We start from the raw sequence: 26,745 nt of genomic DNA on the forward strand, positions 1-26,745 counted from the left end.
TGTTGTTGTTTTTTTTTTTTTGTTTCAGTGATATTGCGGACAACAATCTACTGGACATTCACAGTGGCCTTTTTGATCCTTTCACTAATCTACTGATGTTGTAAGTGTTCCCTCGGATTGCATGTGCTCTCAGTTTGTGACTACCTAGGTCAAAGCCAAATGAATATGTGAAGAGTTTGTTTGCAAAAACCGATAAGTCCATATATGCCAAATGGAAATATTTGCGATTAAAGGTCAACAAAAATAAAGAGAATAATACTTTTTTTTTTGCTTCTTTTGACCATAACTTCAAAAATATACCTTTATATGTAGTGACCAATATATCATTTAAAAGGTATTATTTTGTACTTTAAGGCAGAGATCGTACTTCAAAAACTTGAAAAACGGACTTATCGGTTTTTGCAAACAAACCCTTCATGTATATAATGTATGTATCTGTATGTATATGGGTGAGAATTTTGAACGATGTACAATTGCCAATTTTCGCACCTTATGACATTCTTTCCCTTAGAACACGCCAGGATAACCTAAGAAACCAGATTTTTTCATGTCATCTCAAAGATTGGTAAATTTCCTTTCAGGAAATATATGGTTTGGTTGACTTTTGCCTGATATTTTTCATTTCACAAGGACTTAAAGCGTAAAAATACGGTAAAAACGCTATTTTCACAATAATTTTTGTTTTTCAAACTAATGATGTGCATTTTTAATGGTACGTGGCATCTAATATCTGACCATGTTCTGGATCTGACATATCATGGGTATGTACCACAAAATTATAAGAACTTTATGAGCACGTACAAAATTACAGAGAACAATTAAAATATCAAAGTCCTAAACAGACGAACGTCCGTGATGCTTTTATTTCTATCGCTGCAGCAAATTCTACTTTGTTGTCCCAACTGTAACGTATACGAAAATTTGGTGTTTCACCTAATGAACATATCCTGCAAAAATTGTACGTCTGCTGGCTGTACATGGGACGTAATATTCTTTTATGCAAAATTATACTCAGATTTCGTCACGGACGTGCTTCCGCTATTTTCTAATAAAGATCGTAGCCCATGAAACGTTATTGGCGATATTGTTCTGAGTCGTAATCAACTAAGATCTAGCAACACGATGATATGTTTGTTTTGAGTTTCTGTCCATCCTTTGTCAAATAGGAACCGAAATTGTATTTTTAGACGAACCTCCAAGAAAAAAAGAACGTCCGTGATGATTAAAACGTTTTCGAGTGGGACACCATCTTGCTTTGATGGCGAAGGTGCATTTTACCTTTGGCTCTCTTGCCGAGGAGCTGCATGCCATTTTTGGAGCGGACTGAGGCTCGTCCGCAGTTTTTGGACCATGCAATTCACCAAAAACCAAGCAAATGATTGATATTTTCTCTGAAAATTCACCTCCTGATCCCCCTTTGAGCAATACATATGTTGTAAGGATGTCAAATTTCTTATAATTTGCATTGACAATGCCTTTTCAAATTTTTGAAAGAGTTAGGAAGGCTAGGTACTCTCTGCCGATTAGTTATCCGTCCTGAAACATGACCCTAGTAGTAGAACGAACGTCCGTAATAATTCCAGAGAACGTCCGTGACGTATGCAATCCCTCCGATAAGGATAACTTGTCCCGAAAGTGTCCTGTATTCTTTAAAACTTTTGGCTCGAATAGCGACAAATAAAGTTTTACAAAGTAAACAATAAGTTTAGAGCAGTAGTTTCAGAATTTTTAAGGCGTTATGTGATCATGATAAACAAACAATTGAAAATTTACCCACAATTTTACGCTTGTTTTCCCTCTAATTATACAAAAACAGCTAAACACTTAAAACAAAGTTATGGGAAAATGGAATTTTGCGTAATCTGTAATTTCTGTGCGTTTAAATTTCTTTCTAATGAGGTTCTGGAGACAATTTGTACTGTTACAGGTTCAGAAAGTTTCGCTCACGGACGTTCTGTCCGAGAAAGGAAATTTCTGACAATTACAAATATATCACTGCACATAAGATTAATGTTAATTGAAAATATTACCAAATCACAGAGCCGCTCATACCCGAAAATGAATAGCGTTCAGCACTCAATTTACCTGTAATAACAAACGGAAAACATTTTTTTTCACGGATGTTCGTTGGTTGAATAAGTCAATGGAGTACATAGTAGGAGAAAGAGGATCAGTGCCACTTTTTAGTGACAGGTGCTCTAAGTGTTTATCTTTTGAGTATGGTAGCTGCCGTCTCAAACAGAACACATCCAGTTTTGGTCTCCATAACGGACGTTCGGTGTAATTGTCATGGTATTAAATGTCTTAATTCATTCTTATTTTTCTCTTCATGACGATTTTTCTCTCATTCCCTCAATAGCCTGAACATGCTGCGACCAAACAGAAAACAAAAACAAAACAAAACAAACCAAAACAAATCCGAAAAGTGCTACGCAATCACATTCAGGATAATGACGGAAGAAGTCTGTAATGAGCATGTGTTAAATAAGAAACTGAAAAGTTTCAAAAGGACGTGGAAGCAGTTGAATGAAAATGACTGAGAAACAGAGAAGGGATCGAGCTCCAACACACAGAGAAAAGAATCGCCAGTGCTCTCCCGTTATACCAAATTCCTCTGGAGAAGTTTTTGTTTGTTTGTTTATGTTTTGTATTCGTCGAAATACCGTCACAAGCGAACAAAAATCATGCAGTATACAATTATTGTCTGATGAAAACACACAAATCCTCCGCTTATCATCACATGGTGTTGTTTATACTCATCAATGAAAAGCAATATTCATTTGTAATTTTTTCCAAGATTTATTTTTTCATTTTACATTTAAGAGACAAAGAGATCGTCAGTTTGTTTGTGCTTTTGTGCTTACTTTGAAAACACATGTTAAAAAAAGTAATGATTAAGAATAGGTTTAAGGTTGCACTTTGATACGTTCGCTCTTCCAAAGATTCGTTACTCCGATGTCCAAAGGTTTGTTATTCCAAAATGAAAAAAAAAAAATTGTAGTTAATTCAGGAGGTTTGTTATTAGAAATGTTCTTCGAAAAATAGATATTAAGGATCATTATTTTTAGGTCCTTTCTTCAAAAGTGGAATAGGCCTGATATTCGTTTAGGTGAAAACGGTTATTACGAGGTTATGAAATTGGAGGATTTTAGTTGTTAACTTGTTTCTTGGATAAGCTAACATAAGTTTTCATGTTCCAATTAATTAGCCTTTCGGTTAACCTTCGGAGATTCCTATCATTTACCGAATAAAAAAGCTTCATAATTATACGAACTCTATCGATTTTCATATTGACAAACTGTATGAATAACGAGCCTCCGAAATGACGCGCTACAAAAGGTTTGTTATAACAAACCATATTGTATATAATATCGAAGTCACAAACATCCATCCAAGATATATGGACTTATTGTGTCTTGTTATGACGAAACTTCGCAGTATCGAACCTATTATCATTTCTGACTAATATAATAACACAAATTTTTCTCGGTATCAGTGTGTAACACAAGGAGCAAACACAGAGGGATTTCTTCCTAACGTATTCGTTTGCCCTCCACAGCTAAACTTCGTATTTCTATAACGGAGCACATTACTGTTGTTTTTCTATATTAATTCTTTGTCATAATTTTAGCTGTGACCATGTTCGTTATATAAAGAGCAAATTTTGCATTGTAGACTTTATTGAAGTTTAGGATCTCAATATTTACTTCAAGATAGCGAAATTTTGATAAATATACATGTATTCGTTCTCAAGGATGGACTACGTCACTGAGATTACACGTACGTTTGTACGTTCATTACGAGAGATGGAAAATTGTTTTCATTGATTCCTCAGTATGAGAAGATAAACAAGCTTATATAATTGAGAATTGGTAATATCTATTCAGGATTTTGCAGAGGAGTTTGTTCTCGACATGAAATTGCTGTTTGTTGTGAATAGAATACGTTTCCAACTCAAGAGAGCTGCATTGTTCAATATCTTGTTTGTTCCGAACGTCCGTGAGCTACATGCGAACCTCCGTGATGACAACTATGCTATGTTTGTTGGGTTATAGAGACTGCCCAGATGAGATACATCTTAAAAAGGTATATTACTATTTGGGAGTGAGGATTAAAGTATAGGACAGTGAAATAAGAGGTGAAAATATTGAGTTTCTGTAAAATGCGCATAAAGTGGAGAAAGTGTTTAGCGGAAGAGCAATATTTTCACAGAAATGACGAATTTAGTTAAATCATTAGTTGTCTACCATTACGTACAGGTTACGAGTACAAGCTTAATATTCTGCAATCACGTACACATGTCCCTTAAGATATTTCGTTAGGATTTTGAACTGAATCAGATCTTTGGAAACTATGTTAAATGGTATTCAAATGTATGTGCAGTACTATTCCTCACGGACGTTCGCTGCTCTGGACATGGTAAACTTCAGCGGTGAATAAAAACTTATTCCTCTGGGAAAATCCTAGTATAATTGGGTTCATATTAAAGCTTGAGTTATACTCTTTCAGGTAAGATGAATGATTTGGAGAATTTCCTACTTTTTAGATTTTGCCTTGTTTTGGCTCAATTGTACATCGTTCAAAATTCTGACCCATATATATATATATATATATATATATATACATATATATATATATATATATATATATGGGCTTTCATTATGTTCAAATTATATTACAAAAAGCTGCATCGCTTCGGCGATCCCTCGCATTTATTCCAAAGTTGATTTACATCCTTTGGGTTTATGTCAGGTTAATTTGTGTGTGTGTGGCACACATACACACACTATAGCTACTGACCACACGAGCAAAGAGAGTTAAGGGTTTGAGACGAACACCGATCTAGGACTTTCAATAACTCAGTCGGTAGAGCACCGGTCTAGTAATCCGAAGGTCTCGGGTTCGAATCCCGATGAAAACCCATTTTCTTTGCTTAAAGATCTCACTATTTATTATTGTTTGTTTCTGGTCAGTTTTCCCCTCACATGTTTCAAATTATATATATGTATATGTATATACATATATATATATATATATATATATATATATATATGTATATGTATATATTTGTAGAAAACTGTTAACTTTAAAGAAATGTATAACACTTTCTTTTCAACCATTCTAAACCATTTAAAAGTGTTTGAAATGAGCATTTAAGGATGTGTAGTTCATAAAAAAAAATGAGTAGTTAAAACAGCTGTCTCCTAGGCGTGCTGTACATGAAGATAAATAGAATATGTGCTACTTCCTTGTATACAAGAAACAACTGTACAACCCTGGACCACACTGTTATCATCATATATTTTATTTTGAGCTAAGCAATCAAACTTTGACTGTTAGTAGAAACAAGGATGTTCTGCAAGAATGTAATAATTTGAGCAAATTGAGCTACTGAGCTGATTATAATATTATGTTGGTCCATTACAGGTAATCTTTATCCGTTATTTTTGTGGGATTTCAGCTGTTTCAGAGTAGTGGAATGCATGTAGTTATCTTATTTTGCAGGCAATTAATTTCTCTTTTGTTGAAAGACCCCCAAAATATGGCTTCCTTGGAACATTACTTGAAGAAAAGCAGTGATCCTTTAAAGCATGGTTGTTCTACTTTGTAAGCTGACATTTGTCATTAATACAAATATATCAATTGAACAATTTTATCTCTATAATATCAATAATAATACCTTCATTTTCGTTGCTATGGAATGTTACTCTCTCAGTACACATTTTACCAAAGTTTGTGTTTTCTGAAAAATACTTACATAGTTTTAGAAACTACATTTGAGTCGAGTAATACATCGTTCTAAACTTAAAGTCTCCCCTTTCACTCTGTGCTAGAAATATATTTCTTGCGACTAATTGTTGGTTTTATGGTGTAGGGTAAAAAAAAATATCGTTGTATTAAAGAAATTTCATGAAAAGGGAATTGTTGTTTCTTTTATCCTATCACGTGATAATTCCTCACGTTAATACTACAACAACAAGCATAACTCCTATATCTGGTTGTTTCACACTCGCCTAACTATGTGCATAAAAATATAATAGGAACATGCATTTTTCCCCTTTTTTGAAGGCATACATACCTCATTCCCATCCCCCCCCCCCCAAAAAAAAAACAAAACAAAAAAAAACAAAAAAAAAAAACCAAAACGCGTAGTTAATGAATTGTAGGGGTATTAAAGGCTTATATTTGATCTACCGTGGGTTCTATGTCATGTATGAGTTTTTTTTTTTTTTTTGTTCATATTTTCTGAGGGAGCAAGACTTCTTTTCTTTAATGTTAAAGGTTGGAATAATGAAATGAAACCTTTTTTACTCTTCTTTATTCTCGCACACTATTTCGGAGAATAGTGTGATTATGAGTGTCGTATAGAGTACCATTTTTGTTTTTAAAAAAAGCCTGTACACACTTTTCACTTTCTACTCTGATAACTGTAGAAAGGATACTGCTACTCTCCAAATATTGACACTTATCATGAATGAAATATGTATTGATATAGCATGCTCTATTTCAATTTAATTTGACAACCCCTTCGTTGTTGTTGCTCCATTCATAACACATCTTACTTACATGTATATATATATATATATATATATATGTATATATATATATATATATATATATATATACATATTGTTTGATGCAAGGCCACATAATATGAATGAATAATTAAGAGAGAGAGAGGAAAAACAAAGTGAAACAAAAAATGTTTGCGTAATTATTTTCATTGTCTGATGTCGATTGGTACTTAATACATCTGGATATGAACTGACTTTATTTGTAACAGAAAACGAAATGCTGTATAATTTTATGTTTCATAATCTGTTCTCAATTGAAAAAAATTGCTGTCTTGAGACATTTCGCTTTTTGTGTTACGCAGTCTGATGTTTGAGCTTTTTTCGATATCATCAAAATGTATAGCGAAAAAGGAAATACACTCTGACAGGGTGCAGTTTAGCTTTGAATAGAAAATCGCGCTAAAAGTCATTCGAAAAGTCAAATCCCTTTGCAGATTGGATTTAGTACAGTACATGGAATTGCTTTGCATTTTTTTTTCATTTGCATACTACAGAAATATCTCGAACAACAACAATGCAGTGATAAAAGGAAATTCATTCGACAACGTGGGAAGTCTACTGCTTTTGTAAGTATAACTGAGTCCATGCCCATCAATATCAAATTCGTGACAAAAACTTTACAAAATGTTCGGTAAACAGAGGCAAAAGATTTTACAATAGGACATTATCATAAATAGAACACTGTCAGCGACTGGATTAAGCTCTTAGTTAACCTGATATAGTACACATCTTTCTATGTGATTACCATTTTCTTTTCTTTGAAATTCCAGAGGGTGATTACCACGAGTTCGCTTTTTCGAATATGCTACAGAAATATAGTGTATTTATTACATTACATTCTCTCCCTTGAGATGCAGTGTGATTCTTAAGTGTGTGTGAATGTTTATGAGTGTCAATGTATAGGAATTTCAACGTCTACAATATCCATACTGCATGATGTTTATAACTCGACAAAATGAAAGAAGCAAAAATTGATCTGCTGTTAATTCGAACTGCTGCATCATTTGCAAATTATGTGTAAACATGAAAGTCATGTGGCAAACACAATTTTGGTATTGAACATGCGCATTTTAATATTGCTTTTGTTATTTTTGCCATGTTTCCTCATCCTAAATTCCCTTTTGCAGAGATATTTGGAATATCGACCTTAAGGAAGTAGAGAGAGGAGCATTTGAGAGTCTCACGAGTCTGTTTTATCTGTAAGTGTATTTTCCTTTTGTTTAACTCACTATTAAAATCTTATTATTGACATGACCTTTACCTGTCCCACCCCCCCCCCCCAAAAAAAAAGAAGGTGATTGACTCAAAATTGTCCAATATTTTACATTCAGGCTACATTTTCATGAGGACAAACAAATTAATATTCTTTTTCGTTTACATCAAAAAGTGATTATCTAAAAAAAAGACCTCCGTACAATTCACTACGGGTTGTCCCTATGATTGAAATAATCATTTAAATATGCAATTAAAAACAATATTTCTTCAAAGACTATGTATGCTCACATCTAAAACATGTAGTGAAGCAGGATTCCTCACATAACGACTTATTTGAAATACAGTCATATTTGTAATGACACTTAGGAGGTACTTCAAAAAGTCACAGTCAATCCATTGATAAAAGGATTAGAGCATATCTTATACTAACTTGTTTCATCACTTGACGTTAACATCGACAGGTACCATGAGGAAAACGCAGGAAACTTGGAAGAGGAACGTGAATTCGTGAGCTTCACTGTCAATGCCAGGCTGTAAGTGAAGGAGCTAATAACCCATTGTTTTTTCTCTGTTCAGTAATTAACACAATTGGTACGTCATGGAGAAATTGAAATAAACGAATTTACTTAAAATGAGCAGACGAAATAATAGAGAAAGAATCGATGGAAACTAGACGCATCCTGATATCATTTAACCTGAGGGGAATGCGATTTCGTAGGGCATGTTTCGTTGGATACACAATGATATTACAACTATACAAATATAAACCAAAACGTAACTCATATTCACTGTTCACTTTTATCCTCTTTATTTCAATTGGATTGAATAAACTCATTGTGCATTGTTTTCGTTTAATCTATTCATTTGTTTACCTTATTTATTTCACATTGTCTAGAGGAACAACAAAAACAAAATGTATACATTTTTGCGAAGATTTTCAAGAAAGATTTGTGACACGTTTGTATTTTGTTCTTATTTTGTTCATCACATTGACAATTTCATAGAGACTTATGGAGAGGTGATCTTCCTGACATAAACAGAGATGCCGTTGATAGTCAGAACAGCTTGCTTCAGTGGTGAGCATCATTTAAGTAGATGCACTGGTTTCTGTATCATCGATTTAAATCTACTAACTTTCTTAATGACATACATATATTTTATTCATTCCATTCCATTAGATTTCATTTCTTTTTTCATTTCCATTCTATTAACTACCCCAAAAAATATTTAAAACAGCGTAATACTTCTTTGTATACAAAATCAAAGAGGCTAAACAGTAAAAAAAACAGTAATGAAATGAAATAACATAATTATGAACTGTGAAATGTGCACTATGAAAGAAAATTATGGGGAAATAGAGGGGAGAGGACAGGTAAAAACTAGGCTTGTAATTCATAGTTCTTTCTAGAACAGTATGTAATGACAATTTATGTACTGCACTATTAGACTGAAGCAGTTTACCTAATTTTATCATAATAATGTATGTATATTTGTATATATATATATATATATATATATATATATATATATATATGGGTGAGAATTTTGAACGATGTACAATTGCCAATTTTCGTACCTTCTGACATTCTTTCCCTTAGAACACGCCAGGATGATCTAAGAAACCAGATTTTTTCATGTCATCTCAAAGATTGGTAAATTTCCTTTCAGGAAATATATGGTTTGGTTGCCTTTTGCCTGATATTTTTCATTTCACAAGGACTTAAAGCGTAAAAATACGGTAAAAACGCTATTTTCACAATAATTTTTGTTTTTCAAACTAATGATGTGCATTTTTAATGGTACGTGGCATCTAATATCTGACCATGTTCTTGATCTTACATATCATGGGTATGTACCACAAAATTATAAGAACTTCATGAGCACGTACAAAATTACAGAGAACAATTAAAATATCAAAGTCCTAAACAGACGAACGTCCGTGATGCTTTTATTTCTATCGCTGCTGCAAATTCTACTTTGTTGCCTCAACTGTAACGTATACAAAAATTTGGTGTTCCACCTAATGAACATATCCTGCAAAAATTGTACGTCTGCTGGCTGTACATGGGACGTAATATTCTTTTATGCAAAATTATACTCAGTTTTCGTCACGGACGTGCTTCCGCTATTTTCTAATAAAGATCGTAGCCCATGAAACGTTATCGGCGATATTGTTCTGAGTCGTAATCAACTAAGATCTAGCAACAAGACAATATGTTTGTTTTGAGTTTCTGTCCATCCTTTGTCAAATAGGAACCGAAATTGTATTTTTAGACGAACCTCCAAGAAAAAAAGAACGTCCGTGATGATTAAAACGTTTTCGAGTGGGACACCATCTTGCTTTGATGGCGAAGGTGCATTTCACCTTTGGCTCTCTTGCCGAGGAGCTGCATGCCATTTTTGGAGCGGACTGAGGTTCGTCCGCAGTTTTTGGACCATGCAATTCACCAAAAACCAAGCAAATAATTGATATTTTCTCTGAAAATTCACCTCCTGATCCCCCCTCTGAGCAATACATATGTTGTAAGGATGTCAAATTTCTTATAATTTGCATTGACAATACCTTTTCAAATTTTTGAAAGAGTTAGGAAGGCTAGGTACTCTCTGCCGATTAGTTATCCGTCCTGGAACATGACCCTAGTAGTAGAACAAACGTCCGTGATAATTCCAGAGAACGTCCGTGACGTATGCAATCCCTCCAATAGGGATAACTTGTCCCCAAAGTGTCTTGTATTCTTTAAAACTTTTGGCTCGAATAGCGACAAATAAAGTTTTACAAAGTAAATAATGAGTTTAGAGCAGTAGTTTCAGAATTTTTAAGGCGTTATGTGATCATGATGAACAAACAATTGAAAATTTACTCACAATTTTACGCTTGTTTTCCCTCTAATTATACAAAAACAGCTAAACACTTAAAACAAAGTTATGGGAAAATGGAATTTTGCGTAATCTGTAATTTCTGTGCGTTTAAATTTCTTTCTAATGAGGTTCTGGAGACAATTTGTACTGTTACAGGTTCTGAAAGTTTCGCTCACGGACGTTCTGTCCGAGAAAGGAAATTTCTGACAATTACAAATATATCACTGCACATAAGATTAATGTTAGTTGAAAATATTACCAAATCACCGAGGCGCTCATACCCGAAAATGAATAGCGTTCAGCACTCAATTTACCTGTAATAACAAACGGAAAACGTTTTTTTCACGGATGTTCGTTGGTTGAATAAGTCAATGGATTACATAGTAGGAGAAAGAGGATCAGTGCCACTTTTTAGTGACAGGTGCTCTAAGTGTTTATCTTTTGAGTATGGTAGCTGCCGTCTCAAACAGAACACATCCAGTTTTGGTCTCCATAACGGACGTTCGCTGTAATTGTCATGATATTAAATGCCTTAATTCATTCTTATTTTTCTCTTCATGACGATTTTTCTCTCATTCCCTCAATAGCCTGAACATGCTGCGACCAAACAGAAAACAAAAACAAAACAAAACAAACCAAAACAAATCCAAAAAGTGCTACGCAATCACATTCAGGATAATGACGGAAGAAGTCTGTAATGAGCATGTGTTGAATAAGAAACGGAAAAGTTTCAAAAGGACGTGGAAGCAGTTGAATGAAAATGACTGAGACACAGAGAAGGGATCGAGCTCCAACACACAGAGAAAAGAATTGCCAGTGCACTCCCGTTATTCCAAATTCCTCTGGAGAAGTTTTTGTTTGCTTGTTTATGTTTTTTATTCATCGAAATGCCGTCACAAGCGAGCAAAAATCATGCAGTATACAATAAATTATTGTCTGATGAAAACACACAAATCCTCCGCTTATCATCACATGGTGTTGTTTTATACTCATCAATGAAAAGCAATATTCATTTGTAATTTTTTCCAAGATTTTTTTTTTTTTCATTTTACATTTAAGAGACAGAGAGATCGTCAGTTTGTTTGTGCTTTTGTGCTTACTTTGAAAACACATGTTAAAAAAGTAATGATTAAGAATAGGTTTAAGGTTGCACTTTGATACGTTCGCTCTTCCAAAGATTCGTTACTCCGATGTCCAAAGGTTTGTTATTCCAATATGAAAAAAAAAATTGTAGTTAATTCAGGAGGTTTGTTATTAGAAATGTTCTTCGAAAAAATAGATATTAAGGATCATTATTTTTAGGTCCGTTCCTCTAAAAGTGGAATGGGTCTGATATTCGTTTAGGTGAAAACGGTTATTATGAGGTTTTGAAATTGGAGGATTTTAGTTGTTAACTTGTTTCTCCACATTTGGATAAGCGAACATAAGTTTTCATGTTCCAATTAATAAGCCTTTCGGTTAACCTTCGGAGATTCATATCATTTACCGAATAAAAAAGCTTCATAATTATACGAACTCTATCAATTTTCGTATTGACAAACTGTATGAATAACGAGCCTCCGAAATGACGCGCTACAAAAGGTTTGTTATAACAAACCATATTGTATTAATATCGAAGTCACAAACATCCATCCAAGATATATGGACTTATTGTGTCTTGTTATGACGAAACTTCGCAGTATCGAACCTATTATCATTTCTGACTAATATAATAACACAAATTTTTTCTCGGTAACAGTGTGTAACACAAGGAGCAAACACAGAGGGATTTCTTCCTAACGTATTCGTTTGCCCTCCCCAGCTAAACTTCGTATTTCTATAACGGAGCACATTTCTGTTGTTTTTCTATATTAATTCTTTGTCATAATTTTAGCTGTGACCATGTTCGTTATATAAAAAGCAAATTTTGCATTGTAGACTTTATTGAAGTTTAGTACCTTAATATTTACTTCATGATAGCGAAATTTTGATAAATATATTCGTTCTCAAGGATGGGCTACGTCACTGAGATTACACGTACGTTTGTACGTTCATTTACGAGAGATGGAAAAATTGTTTTCTTTGATTCCTCAGTATGAGAAGATAAACAAGCTTATATAATTGTGAATTGGTAATGTCTATTCAGGATTTTGAATAGGAGTTTGTTCTCGACATGAAATTGCTGTTTGTTGTGAGTAGAAAGCGTTTCCAACTCAAGAGAGCTGCATTGTTCAATATCTTGTTTGTTCCGAACGTCTGTGAGCTACATGCGAACCTCCGTGATGAAAACTATGCTATGTTTGTTGGGTTATAGAGACTGCCCAGATGAGATACATCTTAAAAAGGTATATTATTATTTGGGAGTGAGGATTAAAGTATATGATAGTGAAATAAGAGGTGAAAATATTGAGTTTCTGTAAAATGCGCGTAAAGTGGAGAAAGTGTTTAGCGGAAGAGCAATATTTTTACAGAAATGACGAATTTAGTTAAATCATCAGTTGTCTACCATTACGTACAGGTTAAGAGTACAAGCTTAATATTCTGCAATCACGTACACATGTCCCTTAAGATATTTCGTTAGGATTTTGAATTGAATCAGATCTTTGGAAACTATGTTAAATGGTATTCAAATGTAAGTGCAGTACTATTCCTTACGGACGTTCGCTGCTCTGGACATGGTAAACTTCAGCGGTGAATAAAAACTTGTTCCTCTGGGAAAATCCTAGTATAATTGGGTTCATATTAAAGCTTGAGTTATACTTTTTCAGGTAAGATGAATGATTTGGAGAATTTCCTACTTTTTAAATTTTGCCTTGTTTTGGCTCAATTGTACATCGTTCAAAATTCTGACCCATATATGTCCTTTCTGGCATGGACAACATTTTCAATGCGTATAAAAATAGTAATCACACTTTCAAGAGCTACAACGATATCATTATTGTCACTATGGAGAGGACACAACGTTAGCTGCGAGGAAATTATACCTCTCCTTTTTTTTTTCTATTGGTACCCTCTTCTCTTGACAAGGTCATTCTTGACTGAGCACATTAACTAAGAAAACAACGACAAGTTGTATTTTTCCCCCAAGTTTGAGTGGTATCATGAAAGAACATTCCATGTCTCACTGAAATGGATGAGATCTGTCAATGAAAGTGGTCAAATCAAAAGGCCAGCCTGCAAGGACTGCAATTTTATGTTTAGGATTTCCTCTGTTTTTTGTTAATGGTGCATAACATTCAAGACGTCACATGACCAACAACGTGTTCATTCCTACTCGGGCCAACCCACACTGTCTATTCTCTCTCTTTTCACATTCAATACAATCATGGTCTGCGAGCTATGTGTGTGATGAAATGCTAGGTACTCCTGTGGCGGGTATTTGTAATATTGGTGTTTCTATTAACGCTGAAAGGGTTCATATCAACATTATTTTTTAATCCCCAATCACAGGTTTCTCTTGACCGCTGCAAGCCAGAATTATGATTTTGAATTACACACACTTATACGACTGATCTCCGTTTCTTTATTGTAAGTATATTACCACAGAAGAATGTGTTATATTGTAGTTTTAAACAAATACTCTTTGGCTTTCAAGATACATGTGTATATATATGTGTGTGTGTGTGTGTGTGTGTGTGTGTGTGTGTGTATGTGTATGTGTGTCTGTGTGTGCCTGTGTGTGTTTGTGTGCAATCACAAAACCAACAAAACGTCGACACACATGGATTTTTAGTTAAGGACATATAATCATTCTGAAAGAACAAACTTAAAGCTTTTATAATTACATAGTCTATTTGAGTGCTTTATCTTACCAAGCCGTGTTAGCTGTGCAATGAATGTGAAGAAAAACAAGATGTAAAACACCATAGCAACAACAATCACACCTGACAATATTCACACTTAAACAATATGCGATATCAAATTAACCCGAAACTGAGCATACTGAAACAAAACGTTCTATCCATAACTAATACCAACTTTTGAATCAGTAGTGTCATCCTTTCATAAGTAATTAGAGATGAAAGTGAAGACTATGTTAAACTTATTTTTTAAAGAATGAACAGGGTCTTCACGATATACTAACATATTCTCTTCTACAAAAATAGTATTGTACAAAAACTCCCAAATACATGATTTGCGATTCTTACTATGATCACAAACTTCAGAATAATGTACCAAAGAAACTGCGTTTGCTTTTACATAAAGTCAGGACATGCGACTTTTTGTTTGTCGCTTTTTGTGATACACGGTCACATGATAAAATCATACATTGTATTTTAGTGTTCACCAGCTGTATTCATAGGCACCTGATATAAACATGGTTACTGCTTGGGGTCAATCAGTCACGGCTTTGCAGTGCATAAGACGTAAATTAAATTAGTTTCCGAAAAATACAATGAATGCTAAAAAAAAGTCGGTATTAATTTTTATGATGAAGCTAGCTGAATATACTACAAGTATAAGTCTACAATAAACGTGCATGTCATTTTTTTTTCTGTCTCTTTTTCGCCTTTGTCGTGTGACAGAAGTCAATCTTATGGTAACAACTGGACCAGTGAAACCGACGTCAATAGTCTCAACAAGATTGTTCGATCGTACGTACCCTTCAACTACTTTAGCTTCATATTGATAACCCCCGTACTTACAGCATTACCCTCAAGTGAAACCACAACAAATGTATTTAATACTATGATAAGATTAAGTAGACACGTTGAGAGATCTCGAAGAAATGTAGATAATATGTGGGATTTATAATATAAGACTTACGAGGGCAATTTAGTATGATCGCTAAACTTAACTCAGGCTTCATACAATTTCACTCTACCCAGGTACAATATCTATGATTGCACACTCTTAAAACATCTGAATCACAACTGATCTGGAACTGGGTCCGTTGGGGTCACACACCGTTCCGGGTCAGAGATTACAAGGAATGGGGTCAGATATGACTCATTTAGAGTCATGAATTGGGTCAGGGTGACCCCATTCGGGGTCTTCATGACCAAATTTCAAGTCATTTTTTTTTTTTTTTTTTACCCGGAACCATGTGTGACCCCAGTTCCAGGTCAGTTCTGACTCGGATGTTTTAATAGTGTGGCGTTTTTTCATGTCTTAGTCCTTATGGCACTGTTGTTGTTGTTGTTGTTGTTGTTGTTGTTTTTAGATATTCTAATGAAACAATATCAGTGATATCGCTGACACCTTTATTTTTTCCCCTATTTGAAATAATCTATCCGTTATATTGAAACTCATATGAAGTGCCCGTAATGATCACACACGAATAGATATCGCATTACCGGCGATCTAGAAACGAGCGGTCAGTAAATAAGAGCACATAGTGTACATACAAATTATATATATATATATATATATATATATATATATATATATATATATTTAATAAACAATAAAGAAAGCAATCTCATTAACTGCAATTGACTATATATCATTCTATTGCCCTAAATGTTCATTCTAATGGCTATCTTTTTTTTTCTTTGATCAGGACCATTACAAGGAATGGCATATCTGAAATTACGCGAGACGGACGTATTAACTTACTTCGCCTTATCCCGGTGATACCCTTCTTGTAAGTAGGTTCTGTGTTTGAATGACTACTAGTAGTTAAGGCTTCCTATTTGTCAATACCTTGGAATTGGGAACAAATAGGTGCACATCTTATACCTGCGTGTGTGTGTTTGTGTGTGTGTGTGTGTGTGTGTGCGTGTGTGTGTGTGTTCCGCTCATTTTTTAATGTATTTATGCGTAATAATTTATGTTACTGAACCAGTAAACAATGTATGAATAAGATGTGACTCTTCATCACAAAGCCAAAAACGAGCACATTTTGAAAGACCGGAATATGTTAATGCAATTCAAATGGATCATCCTAACCTTTCCTAATATTAGAAAGAAAGCCCACACTCTGGACAGTGTGAACTCAGAAAAGAGGCTCTGAAGGACTGGGTCTATTCAAGCGCTTAATCTTAACCAAGCCGTTTTAGCTAATCAAATTAATTAATCATGATGTGTGATTAATGGAACACTATACAGGATGTAAACAACCAGGGCAACAACAATAAAAAGTTTATTAGATGAAGGTGAATTGCGCGTGCTTTATAAACACATTGTGTAGGTTGTTAATGCCAACTTGTAAACCAGTAGCGTTATCTTTTCCAAGTTTTTATAGTTGAAAGTGAAGAGTATGGACAGGGTTTATAGGGAAATAGGAAGAAAAGTTAGGAGACATCACACTATGACTACCAAAAAGTGTTGAATAAAAAACTGCTTAGAACACAATTTCATGTTCGTTTTCTTTTATCCCGAATGTCAGCATGATGTAGAAGAAGACTGGCTTGCTCTTTCAGGAGAAGAAGAAAAAAAATTAAAAAACCTCAAGATTGGAAGGGTCGAACAGTTTCACGTAATAACAATGTTCAATGCCTTCACAAATTCAGTGCATTCGACTTTATGTTGGTTTTGTGATCCATGGCCATAACTGTGAAGTGTAAAATATGTGACCCTGCACCACAAACACACACACACACACACACACACACACACACACACACACACAACACACACACACACAACAAACAAACGCCGGATATGGATTTTTAGTTAAGGGCAGATTCTGAAAGAGCAGACTCTAAGCTTTTATGTATTACTCAATTCAAATGGGTTCTTCTAACCTTTATAAATACTGGAAAGAGATGACACACACTGGAAAGTGTGAACTAAGAAAAGAGGCTCTGAAATACAGGGTCTATCCAAGTGCTTAATCTTTACTAAGCCGTCTTTACTAAACCGTGCTACCTGCGATTTGATTGGGAAAAATCATGATGTTACAACTGTACTACCAACACTGAAAGAACATTGAAAAGATATGCCTAATAAGTGAAGGTATATTGCAGCTTAATGTAAAAGCAAGATATAATTAAGGCCCATTTTGAAAAAAAAAAATCCGTCTTAGATTTGGGTGCATGTTATTACTATCATAGTTTTTTTTTTCTTTTTCTTTAAAAACCCAGGGACCTTTCGGGTCTGAATATAACAGCAATCGAACCGCAAGTATTTGAAGACTTTCCCACTGTTTTCTCCATGTAAGTATCGCAGAAAACGAATATTTCTTTATTGATGTATGCATGGTATGATTGAAAGACATACAAATCCAATTGAGTATATGAATATAAGAACGACCCAAGTCCATGGAAGACCATTTCGAGTAAACTAAAAAAAACGTCATATCTTTTTTGTTTGTCCAATAATATTCTATTTAACTGTGATGGGAAGGCAACATTGTATATACAAATTAGAACATATACCATCATGACAATTAACATTAACATTAATTGTGGAGACGCCATTTTGTGTGATGGACTTGGGTCGTTCTTTGATTCATATGGACTTGGGTCGTTCTTTGATTCATATACATGAAATTCTGCTATAGAGATGAGAGAAGGACGAGAGAGGGCGCTATAATATGAATGTAAGAATGACCCAAGTCCTTCATTCTTACATTCATATAAGATTTAACTCATTTATTTCAGGCACTTCCGGGGGTAATTAGGATTTTTCATTTATACACAAGATGAGTCCATGCATAAGCTACAATTTCCCATGTCAAACTGAATTTGGCCAAAAATTGGACTTGGGTCGTTCTTATATTCATATACTCAATTAATATCAGTATTTTTTAGCTTCAGATGGTGTAAAAAAAAATTAAGAATATTTCCCTTCGTCAGAATAAGACTGGGGATCGATCGCTGTATGAGTACAAAGAGTTAAACGCTTGTAATGTATGTTGTTGATGTCGATTTCTTTACAAGAAGAATGCTATAAAAAAAAAAATTTTATTCATTTCATCTGATCTCCTTTTTGCTTCACAACGTTGCCAACATCTTGTGGTTGTTATGTGCCTAACCCACTGAGAACACAAACGTAATCCAGTATTTTCTTTGTTGCAAAATTGCAACGGTATAAACAAACAGAGGTATGTGTTACCACTATCTGGTAAATGGAAAGTACTTGTTCTTTTTCTTCTATTCAGTTTCCCTGTCTTTGCTTTTATTATTGTATCTTTCCCATACAGGGATGCGTCTGGAAACGATATGAGGGTGATCGAGACAGATACATTCTTTGGTCTGGGTAAATTGTCAATCTTGTAAGTCTATGACATTTCCTTATTCTTTCCGAAATGTTCCAAAGTTTTTGAACAAAAAGTAGAGTTAACATAATTATATGCGGCATAGTGCGTTAGAGAGAGTGAGAGAGTGAAAGGGAGAGAGGAAAATTGATAGCTATCAATGCATGCAATGATGTCCAACCCATAACGCCAGAATATCGTGTCTATGCGAAATACTGGAAACAATATATTTATATGCATAATATTAATTGAAGCTTGAAGACGTTTGTGGAAAAAAAAAACATATTTGCACACTTCAATATACAATTCAGAATACTTCTAAACATGTGTATAATATAATTTTGCATTAATATGTCGCAATTTGCATTAATTTTCACGTGTCTTACGTTGTCGTTTAGATGTATTTTAGCGCCTCGTCAGATACACTTTGCATTATTTTGACATATTTGATGCAAGGATTTGTTTTGATAACTCTATCTTATCTAAATTATTTTGTCTGGTGATCGAATCAGAAATCTTTCCAATAGCAACATTAAGGTTCTTGAAGTGAACGCGTTCAATGGTCTGGACAGCCTAACCAACTTGTAAGTATATTTATGTTTGTGTATGAGTGTGTGTGTGTGTGTGTGTGTGTGTCTGTCTGTCTGTCTGTATGTCTGTTTGTTTGTCTTTGAGCCCACAGCATGATGTAGGACTATCACGTCTTGTGTACCAATTGTATATTCCACAACGTCACACAGTTTTGATGAAGCACAGAACAAAATCATTAAAAAATGTTTGTTATTATTTCTAATTGCAAATTCGCTGGAGGGTTTGTCTCCGATGTGAGTGTGTTATGAACACGCAACGATGTTCCTACATATCTCTAAATCTCCAGGAAGCTTTTGTCTTTAATAAATGTTCGATATACATCTTTGCAACCTTTCTCCCGAAATGGCAGAGACCTTTCAAACAACGGCATACGACACATCGAAAGATACGTCTTTGCTGATCCCATCGCGCTGTTGGAATTGTGAGTACACAAAGGCGAAAATGGCGATTACAGATCTATATGGCTTTATTTTTAGTATTTTTTTCTCCATTTTGTTATATTTGTGTGACACTCGTTATTAATGATACAAATTATGTAGTCTAGTGATATTTTTACCTATTAGTAATTACATTAAAGGTGTCATAAATCAAAGGATGTACCTGGAGTTGAGTGCCATGGTTGCTAATATTGAAATAAACCAGCTACATGACGAGGGTTACATTTACTTACCAATTGAAACAAGTGACGCAATATAACTAAAGACAATTTTTGTAAAAGAGAAAAACAAAACAAAACTACAAGCAAGACATGCAGAAAAATAAAGAGTAATAAAAACAAATCAAGTGTGTTCAAATAAAATTGCATGCACAATATACGATGATTGTCAAGAAATTTGTATTTACTGCATATGTGAATTATAATCGCATGCTAAATGATTCTATTGAAAAATTTTCTTGCTTTTCTAATTCCTGTTCTTCGAAAATGATCTTCCGCACATGCATTAAAGGGATTTATCAGGAAATGACATCACAAGGATCGACGGACCAGCTTTTGAAAGGCTCCAAAGTCTTGTAAGATTGTAAGTGCATAAAATTTTTTCTCCGTACTTGACACGAAAACTTCTCCCTTTTATATCTATATTTTTTCCTACATGTTGACATGTAAGTATAATGGTGTTGTTGCTATGTGGCCCTGCACCACCACTCTCTGCCCTCCCCCTTAAAAAAAAGACAAAATGAATAAATAATCAAAAGTCGCACGCAACAATTTTATTTACGTGGGGACCAGAAAATAGGTAAATTAATGATTCAAGTGCTTTAAGTCTTTAGTTTTTCATACTTTTTGAAAGAGCAATGTAATCTTTTTTTTTTCTACACTATTCGAAAGTTTAGAATCATAAAACAAGTGGGAAAGTGTGTTTTAACTGTTTTTCCTTGATCAATATTCCTTGTCAGAATAAGTGTGATGACGTGTATCCTTTCGGTTCATAAGAAACAACACTTTTAACTACAATAACGGTTAAAACGGTTGAAATGATAACGGCGTTGAAAGTGTGTTATTCATGGATAGAATTTGTTTCCAAGGCAACAGCTTAAGATGACTTTATCTTCAGTTTTGTTGCTGGGGAGTGCTATATATATATATATATATATATATATATATATATATATTATTTTTGGTCTCATTTGTTGGATAAAGGTTAGTCAAGATTAGGCATATGAACCCCCTCCTACTTTTTTTTCTTATATGTATATATATATATATATATATATATATATATATATATTATTCTCAGTGCACACTTTTCCATGCAGGATGGGTGTGTACTCTTTGTATCCATTCAACATCATAAAAATTAGAGTCTGCTCTTTCAGAATCTGCCCTTGTAAACTAAAAAAAAAAAATGATATGTGGCGATTATTTTATTGGGGTGTTATGATGCAGGATCATATCCATATTTGTATCGTAAATAGCCTAAGTTTGTGCCTGTACATTATATAATTATGCAGCATAATAAACGAAGTGTGTGAGTTGTTGACCTTATTGAATATAAGTCTGTATACGTCTATCCAGGGACGAATTGCCAAATAAAAGCTACAGACAAAAAAGGACGACAAATGGCGTATTTAGGGCAGAGACTCAGTCCAGTAAAAGGATATTTGTAATTAGTGTGCGTTGATGAATTTCGAAATGGTACTGTCTGGTTGTATCAATAGAGTACCCACGTTATTACTTCATTATCTTTGTGTACTTATGTTTTAATAAATATAAATGTCTCGTTTACACCTGGAACTGTAAATGAATATGTACTTTTTGCATGCTCACAAACACACACTGATACACACGCACAAACCCTCATATATACATTATACAAATAATGACTGCTATGAGGGGCACAGTTAAAATTATGGGCCCGAGGTGATGTGAAAACCGTACCATGCCCGAAGCGAAGCTGAGGGCATGGTTAAGGTTTTCACATCACCGAGGGCCTACATAATTTTAACTGTACCCCGAATATCAAGCAGTCATTATTTGTTTTATATACCGAAAATATAGATTCTAGTCTCTTTTACAGCACTTGTAAGTTGTAATCAATGCTGATCGACAGCGCGGCGGTCGTTCGTATCACTGGTGCGTACATGAGTGATCATCTATGTGTACACAGTGTATGTACGTACGGGGTTGCGAGTTCCGACTGTCTCCAAACCAGTCTCCGCTAGTCTCTTTTACAGCACGCTGATCGAATGCGCGGCTGTCGTATCATTGGTGCGTACATATGAGCGGTCTATGTGTACGGGGTCGCGACTGTTTTTAAAACCTATTTACTAACTGTGCCCGGGCCCCGGTCACAGTAACTAAAAAATAGGGCACAGCTATTTTAATGACTCCCCTTTTAACCAATCAGATGAGAGGATTCTAGAAATGAGGTATATATATATATATATATATATATGGGTCAGAATTTTGAACGATGTACAATTGAGCCAAAACAAGGCAAAATTTAAAAAGTAGGAAATTCCCCAAATTATTCATCTTACCTGAAAGAGTATAACTCAAGCTTTAATTTGAACCCAATTATACTAGGATTTGCCCAGAGGAACAAGTTTTTATTCACCGCTGAAGTTTACCATGTCCAGAGCAGCGAACGTCCGTGAGGAATAGTACAGCACATACACTTGAATACCATTTAACATAGTTTGCAAAGATCTGATTCAGTTCAAAATCCTAACAAAATATCTTAAGGGACATGTGTACGTGCTTGCAGAATATTAAGCTTGTACTCTTAACCTGTACGTAATGGTAGACAACTGATGATTTAACTAAATTCGTCGTTTCTGTTGAAATATTGCTCTTCCGCTAAACACTTTCTCCACTTTACGCGCATTTTACAGAAACTCAATATTTTGACCTCTTATTTCACTATCCCATACTTCAATCCCCACTCCGAAATAATAACATACCATTTTAAGATGTATCTGATCTAGGCAGTCTCTATAACCCAACGAACATAGCATAGTTTTCATCACGGAGGTTCGCATGTAGCTCACGGACGTTCGGAACAAACAAGATGCAGCTCTCCTGAGTTGGAAACGCATTCTACTTACAACAAACAGCAATTTCATGTCGAGAACAAACTCCTCTGCAAAATCCTGAACAGATATTACCAATTCTCAATTACATAAGCTTGTTTATCTTCTCATACTGAGGAATCAAAGAAAACAATTTTTCCATCTCTCGTAAATGAACGTACAAACGTACGTGTAATCTCAGTGACGTAGTCCATCCTTGAGAACGAATATATTTATCAAAATTTCTTTATCATGAAGTAAAGATTCAGGTCCTAAATTTGTTATCTAAAGTCTACAATGCAAAATTTGCTTATAACGAACATGGTCACAGCTAAAATTATGACAAAGAATTAACATAGAAAGACAACAGAAATGTGCTCCGTTATAGAAATACGTTGTTTAGCTGGGGAGGACAAACGAATACGTTGGGAAGAAATCCCTCTATGTTTGCTCCTTGTGTTACACACTGTTACCGAGAAAAAATTTGTGTTATTATATTAGTCAGAAATGATAATAGGTTCGATACTGCGAAGTTTCGTCATAACAAGACACAATAAGTCCATATATCTTGGATGGATGTTTGTGACTTCGATATTAATACAATATGGTTTGTTATAACAAACCTTTTGTAGCGCGTCATTTCGGAGGCTCGTTATTCATACAGTTTGTCAATACGAAAATTGATAGAGTTCGTATAATTATGAAGCTTTTTTATTCGGTAAATGATATGAATCTCCGAAGGTTAACCGAAAGGCTTATTAATTGGAACATGAAAACTTATGTTCGCTTATCCAAATGTGGAGAAACAAGTTAACAACTAAAATCCTCCAATTTCAAAACCTCATAATAACCGTTTTCACCTAAACGAATATCAGACCCATTCCACTTTTAGAGGAACGGACCTAAAAATAATGATCCTTAATATCTATTTTTTCGAAGAACATTTCTAATAACAAACCTCCTGAATTAACTACAATTTTTTTTTTCATATTGGAATAACAAACCTTTGGACATCGGAGTAACGAATCTTTGGAAGAGCGAACGTATCAAAGTGCAACCTTAAACCTATTCTTAATCATTACTTTTTTAACATGTGTTTTCAAAGTAAGCACAAAAGCACAAACAAACTGACGATCTCTCTGTCTCTTAAATGTAAAATGAAAAAAAAAAAAATCTTGGAAAAAATTACAAATGAATATTGCTTTTCATTGATGAGTATAAAACAACACCATGTGATGATAAGCGGAGGATTTGTGTGTTTTCATCAGACAATAATTTATTGTATACTGCATGATTTTTGCTCGCTTGTGACGGCATTTCGATGAATAAAAAAACATAAACAAACAAACAAAAACTTTTCCAGAGGAATTTGGTACGACGGGAGTGCACTGGCAATTCTTTTCTCTGTGTGTTGGAGCTCGATCCCTTCTCTGTTTCTCAGTCATTTTTATTCAACTGCTTACACGTCCTTTTGAAACTTTTCCATTTTTTATTCAACACATGCCCATTACAGACTTCTTCCGTCATTATCCTGCATGTGATTACGTAGCACTTTTCGGATTTATTTTGGGTTGTTTTGTTTTGTTTCTGTTTTCTGTTTGGTCGCAGCATGTCCAGGCTATTGAGGGAATGAGAGAAAAATCGTCATGAAGAGAAAAATAAGAATGAATTAAGGCATTTAATATCATGACAATTACAGCGAACGTCCGTTATGGAGGCCAAAACTGGATGTGTTCTGTTTGAGACGGCAGCTACCATACTCAAAAGATAAACACTTGGCGCACCTGTCACTAAAAAGTGGCACTGATCCTCATTCTCCTACTATGTAATCCATTGACTTATTCTACCAACGAACATCCGTGACCAAAACGTTTTCCTTTTGTTATTACAAGTAAATTGAGCGCTGAACATTATTCACTTTTGGGTATGAGCGGCTCGGTGATTTGGTAATATTTTCAACTAACATTAACTTTATGTGCAGTGATATATTTGTAATTATCAGCAATTTCCTTTCTCAGACAGAACGTCCGTGAGCGAAACTTTCAGAACCTGTAACAGTACAAATTGTCTCCAGATCCTTATTAGAAAGAAATTTAAACGCACAGAAATCACAGATTACGCAAAATTCCATTTTCCTATAACTTTGTTTTCAGTGTTTAGCTGTTTTTGTATAATTAGAGGGAAAACAAGCGTAAAATTGTGAGTAAATTTTCAACTGTTTCTTCATCATGATCACATAACGCCTTAAAAATTCTGAAACTACTGCCCTTAACTCATTGTTTACTTTGTAAAACTTTATTTGTGACTATTGGAGCTAAAAGTTTTAAAGAATACAGGACACTTTCGGGACAAGTTATCCCTATCGAAGGGATTGCATACATCACGGACGTTCGCTGGAATTGTCACGGACGTTCGTTCTACTGATAGGGTCATGTTCCCGGACGGATAACTAATCGGCAGAGAGTACCTAGCCTTCCTAACTCTGTCAAAAATTTGAAAAGGTATTGTCAATGCAAATTATAAGAAATTTGACATCCTTACAACATATGTATTGCTCAGAGGGGGATTAGGAGGTGAATTTTCAGAGAAAATATTAATTATTTGCTTGGTTTTCGGTGAATTGCATGGTCCAAAAACTGCGGACAAGCCTCAGTCCGCTCCAAAAATAACATACAGCTCCTCGGCTAGAGAGCCAAAGGTAAAATGCACCTTCGTCATCAAAGCAAGATGGTGTCCCACTCGAAAACGTTTTAATCATCACGGATGTTCTTTTTTTTCTTGGAGGTTCGTCTAAAATATAATTTCGGTTCCTATTTGAAAAAGGATGGACAGAAACTCAAAACAAACATATTATCATGTGGCTAGATCTTAGTTGATTACGACTCAGAACAATATCACCAATAGCGTTTAATGGGATACGATCTTTATTAGAAAATAGCGGAAGCACGTCCGTGACGAAAACTGAGTATAATTTTGCATAAAAGAATATTACGTCCCATGTACAGCCAGCAGACGTACAATTTTTGCAGGATATGTTCATTAGGTGGAACACCAAATTTTCGTATACATTACAGTTGGGACAACAAAGTAGAATTTGCAGCAGCGATAGAAATAAAAGCACCACGGACGTTCGCCTGTTTAGGACTTTGATATTTCAATTGTTCTCTGTGATTTTATACGTGCTCATATAGTTCTTATAATGTTGTGGTTCATACCCATGATATGTCAGATCCAGAACATGGTCAGATATTAGATGCCACGTATGCTTAAATATGCACATTATTACTTTGAAAAACAAAAATTATTGTGAAAATAGCGTTTTTAACGTATTTTTACGCTTTAAGTCCTTGTCAAATGAAAAATATCAGGCAAAAGTCAACCAAACCATGTATTTCCTGAAAGGAAATTTACCAATCTTTGAGATGACATGAAAAAATCTGGTTTCTTAGATCATCCTGGCGTGTTCTAAGGGAAAGAATGACATAAGGTGCGAAAATGGGCAATTGTACATCGTTCAAAATTCTCACCCATATATGGGTATACTTCTTATCAAAGTATATTAATATCGTAAATGAACATTCACTGAATGGTAAATGGTCTTTAAATTGCTTTGCATGCTATGAACGATGCGTTCTTCATAATTGAATTACACAAGGTTCCTCGACATTACTGCAACTTTACTACAACTACCATATTGTCATGTTTTCATTGTATTAACATTATTGTGTATACAATTATTTATTGTTATTGTCATTATTCTTATAAACCTTTTTGCAGAGATCTTTCAAGCAATCACATTACCGAAATAAATGGAGAACTATTAGTTGGTCTACAAAGCCTAGCTTTCTTGTAAGTGTACTTGAACCTTGAACA

The 26,745-nt window shown here is 34.6% G+C and overlaps 1 protein-coding gene across 1 annotated transcript in view; it reads left to right on the forward strand.

Moving 5' to 3' along the window:
- LOC139718995 (uncharacterized) overlaps positions 1-26,745 on the forward strand; it is a 39,901-nt gene continuing 13,156 nt past the window's right edge. The window contains exons 1-10 of the mRNA XM_071630434.1: positions 1-100; positions 7,070-7,141; positions 7,703-7,774; positions 8,252-8,323; positions 8,795-8,866; positions 18,718-18,789; positions 19,284-19,355; positions 19,712-19,783; positions 20,310-20,381; positions 26,650-26,721. Of these exons, the coding sequence (XP_071486535.1) occupies positions 96-100; positions 7,070-7,141; positions 7,703-7,774; positions 8,252-8,323; positions 8,795-8,866; positions 18,718-18,789; positions 19,284-19,355; positions 19,712-19,783; positions 20,310-20,381; positions 26,650-26,721 (653 nt within the window). The 5' untranslated portion in view covers positions 1-95. The remainder of the gene's footprint in view (positions 101-7,069; positions 7,142-7,702; positions 7,775-8,251; positions 8,324-8,794; positions 8,867-18,717; positions 18,790-19,283; positions 19,356-19,711; positions 19,784-20,309; positions 20,382-26,649; positions 26,722-26,745) is intronic.

This window comes from Diadema antillarum, unplaced genomic scaffold (assembly GCF_040938485.1).
Source record: "Diadema antillarum isolate AM-2024a unplaced genomic scaffold, OU_Dant_1.0 scf00000103, whole genome shotgun sequence".
Lineage (NCBI taxonomy): Eukaryota > Metazoa > Echinodermata > Echinoidea > Diadematoida > Diadematidae > Diadema > Diadema antillarum.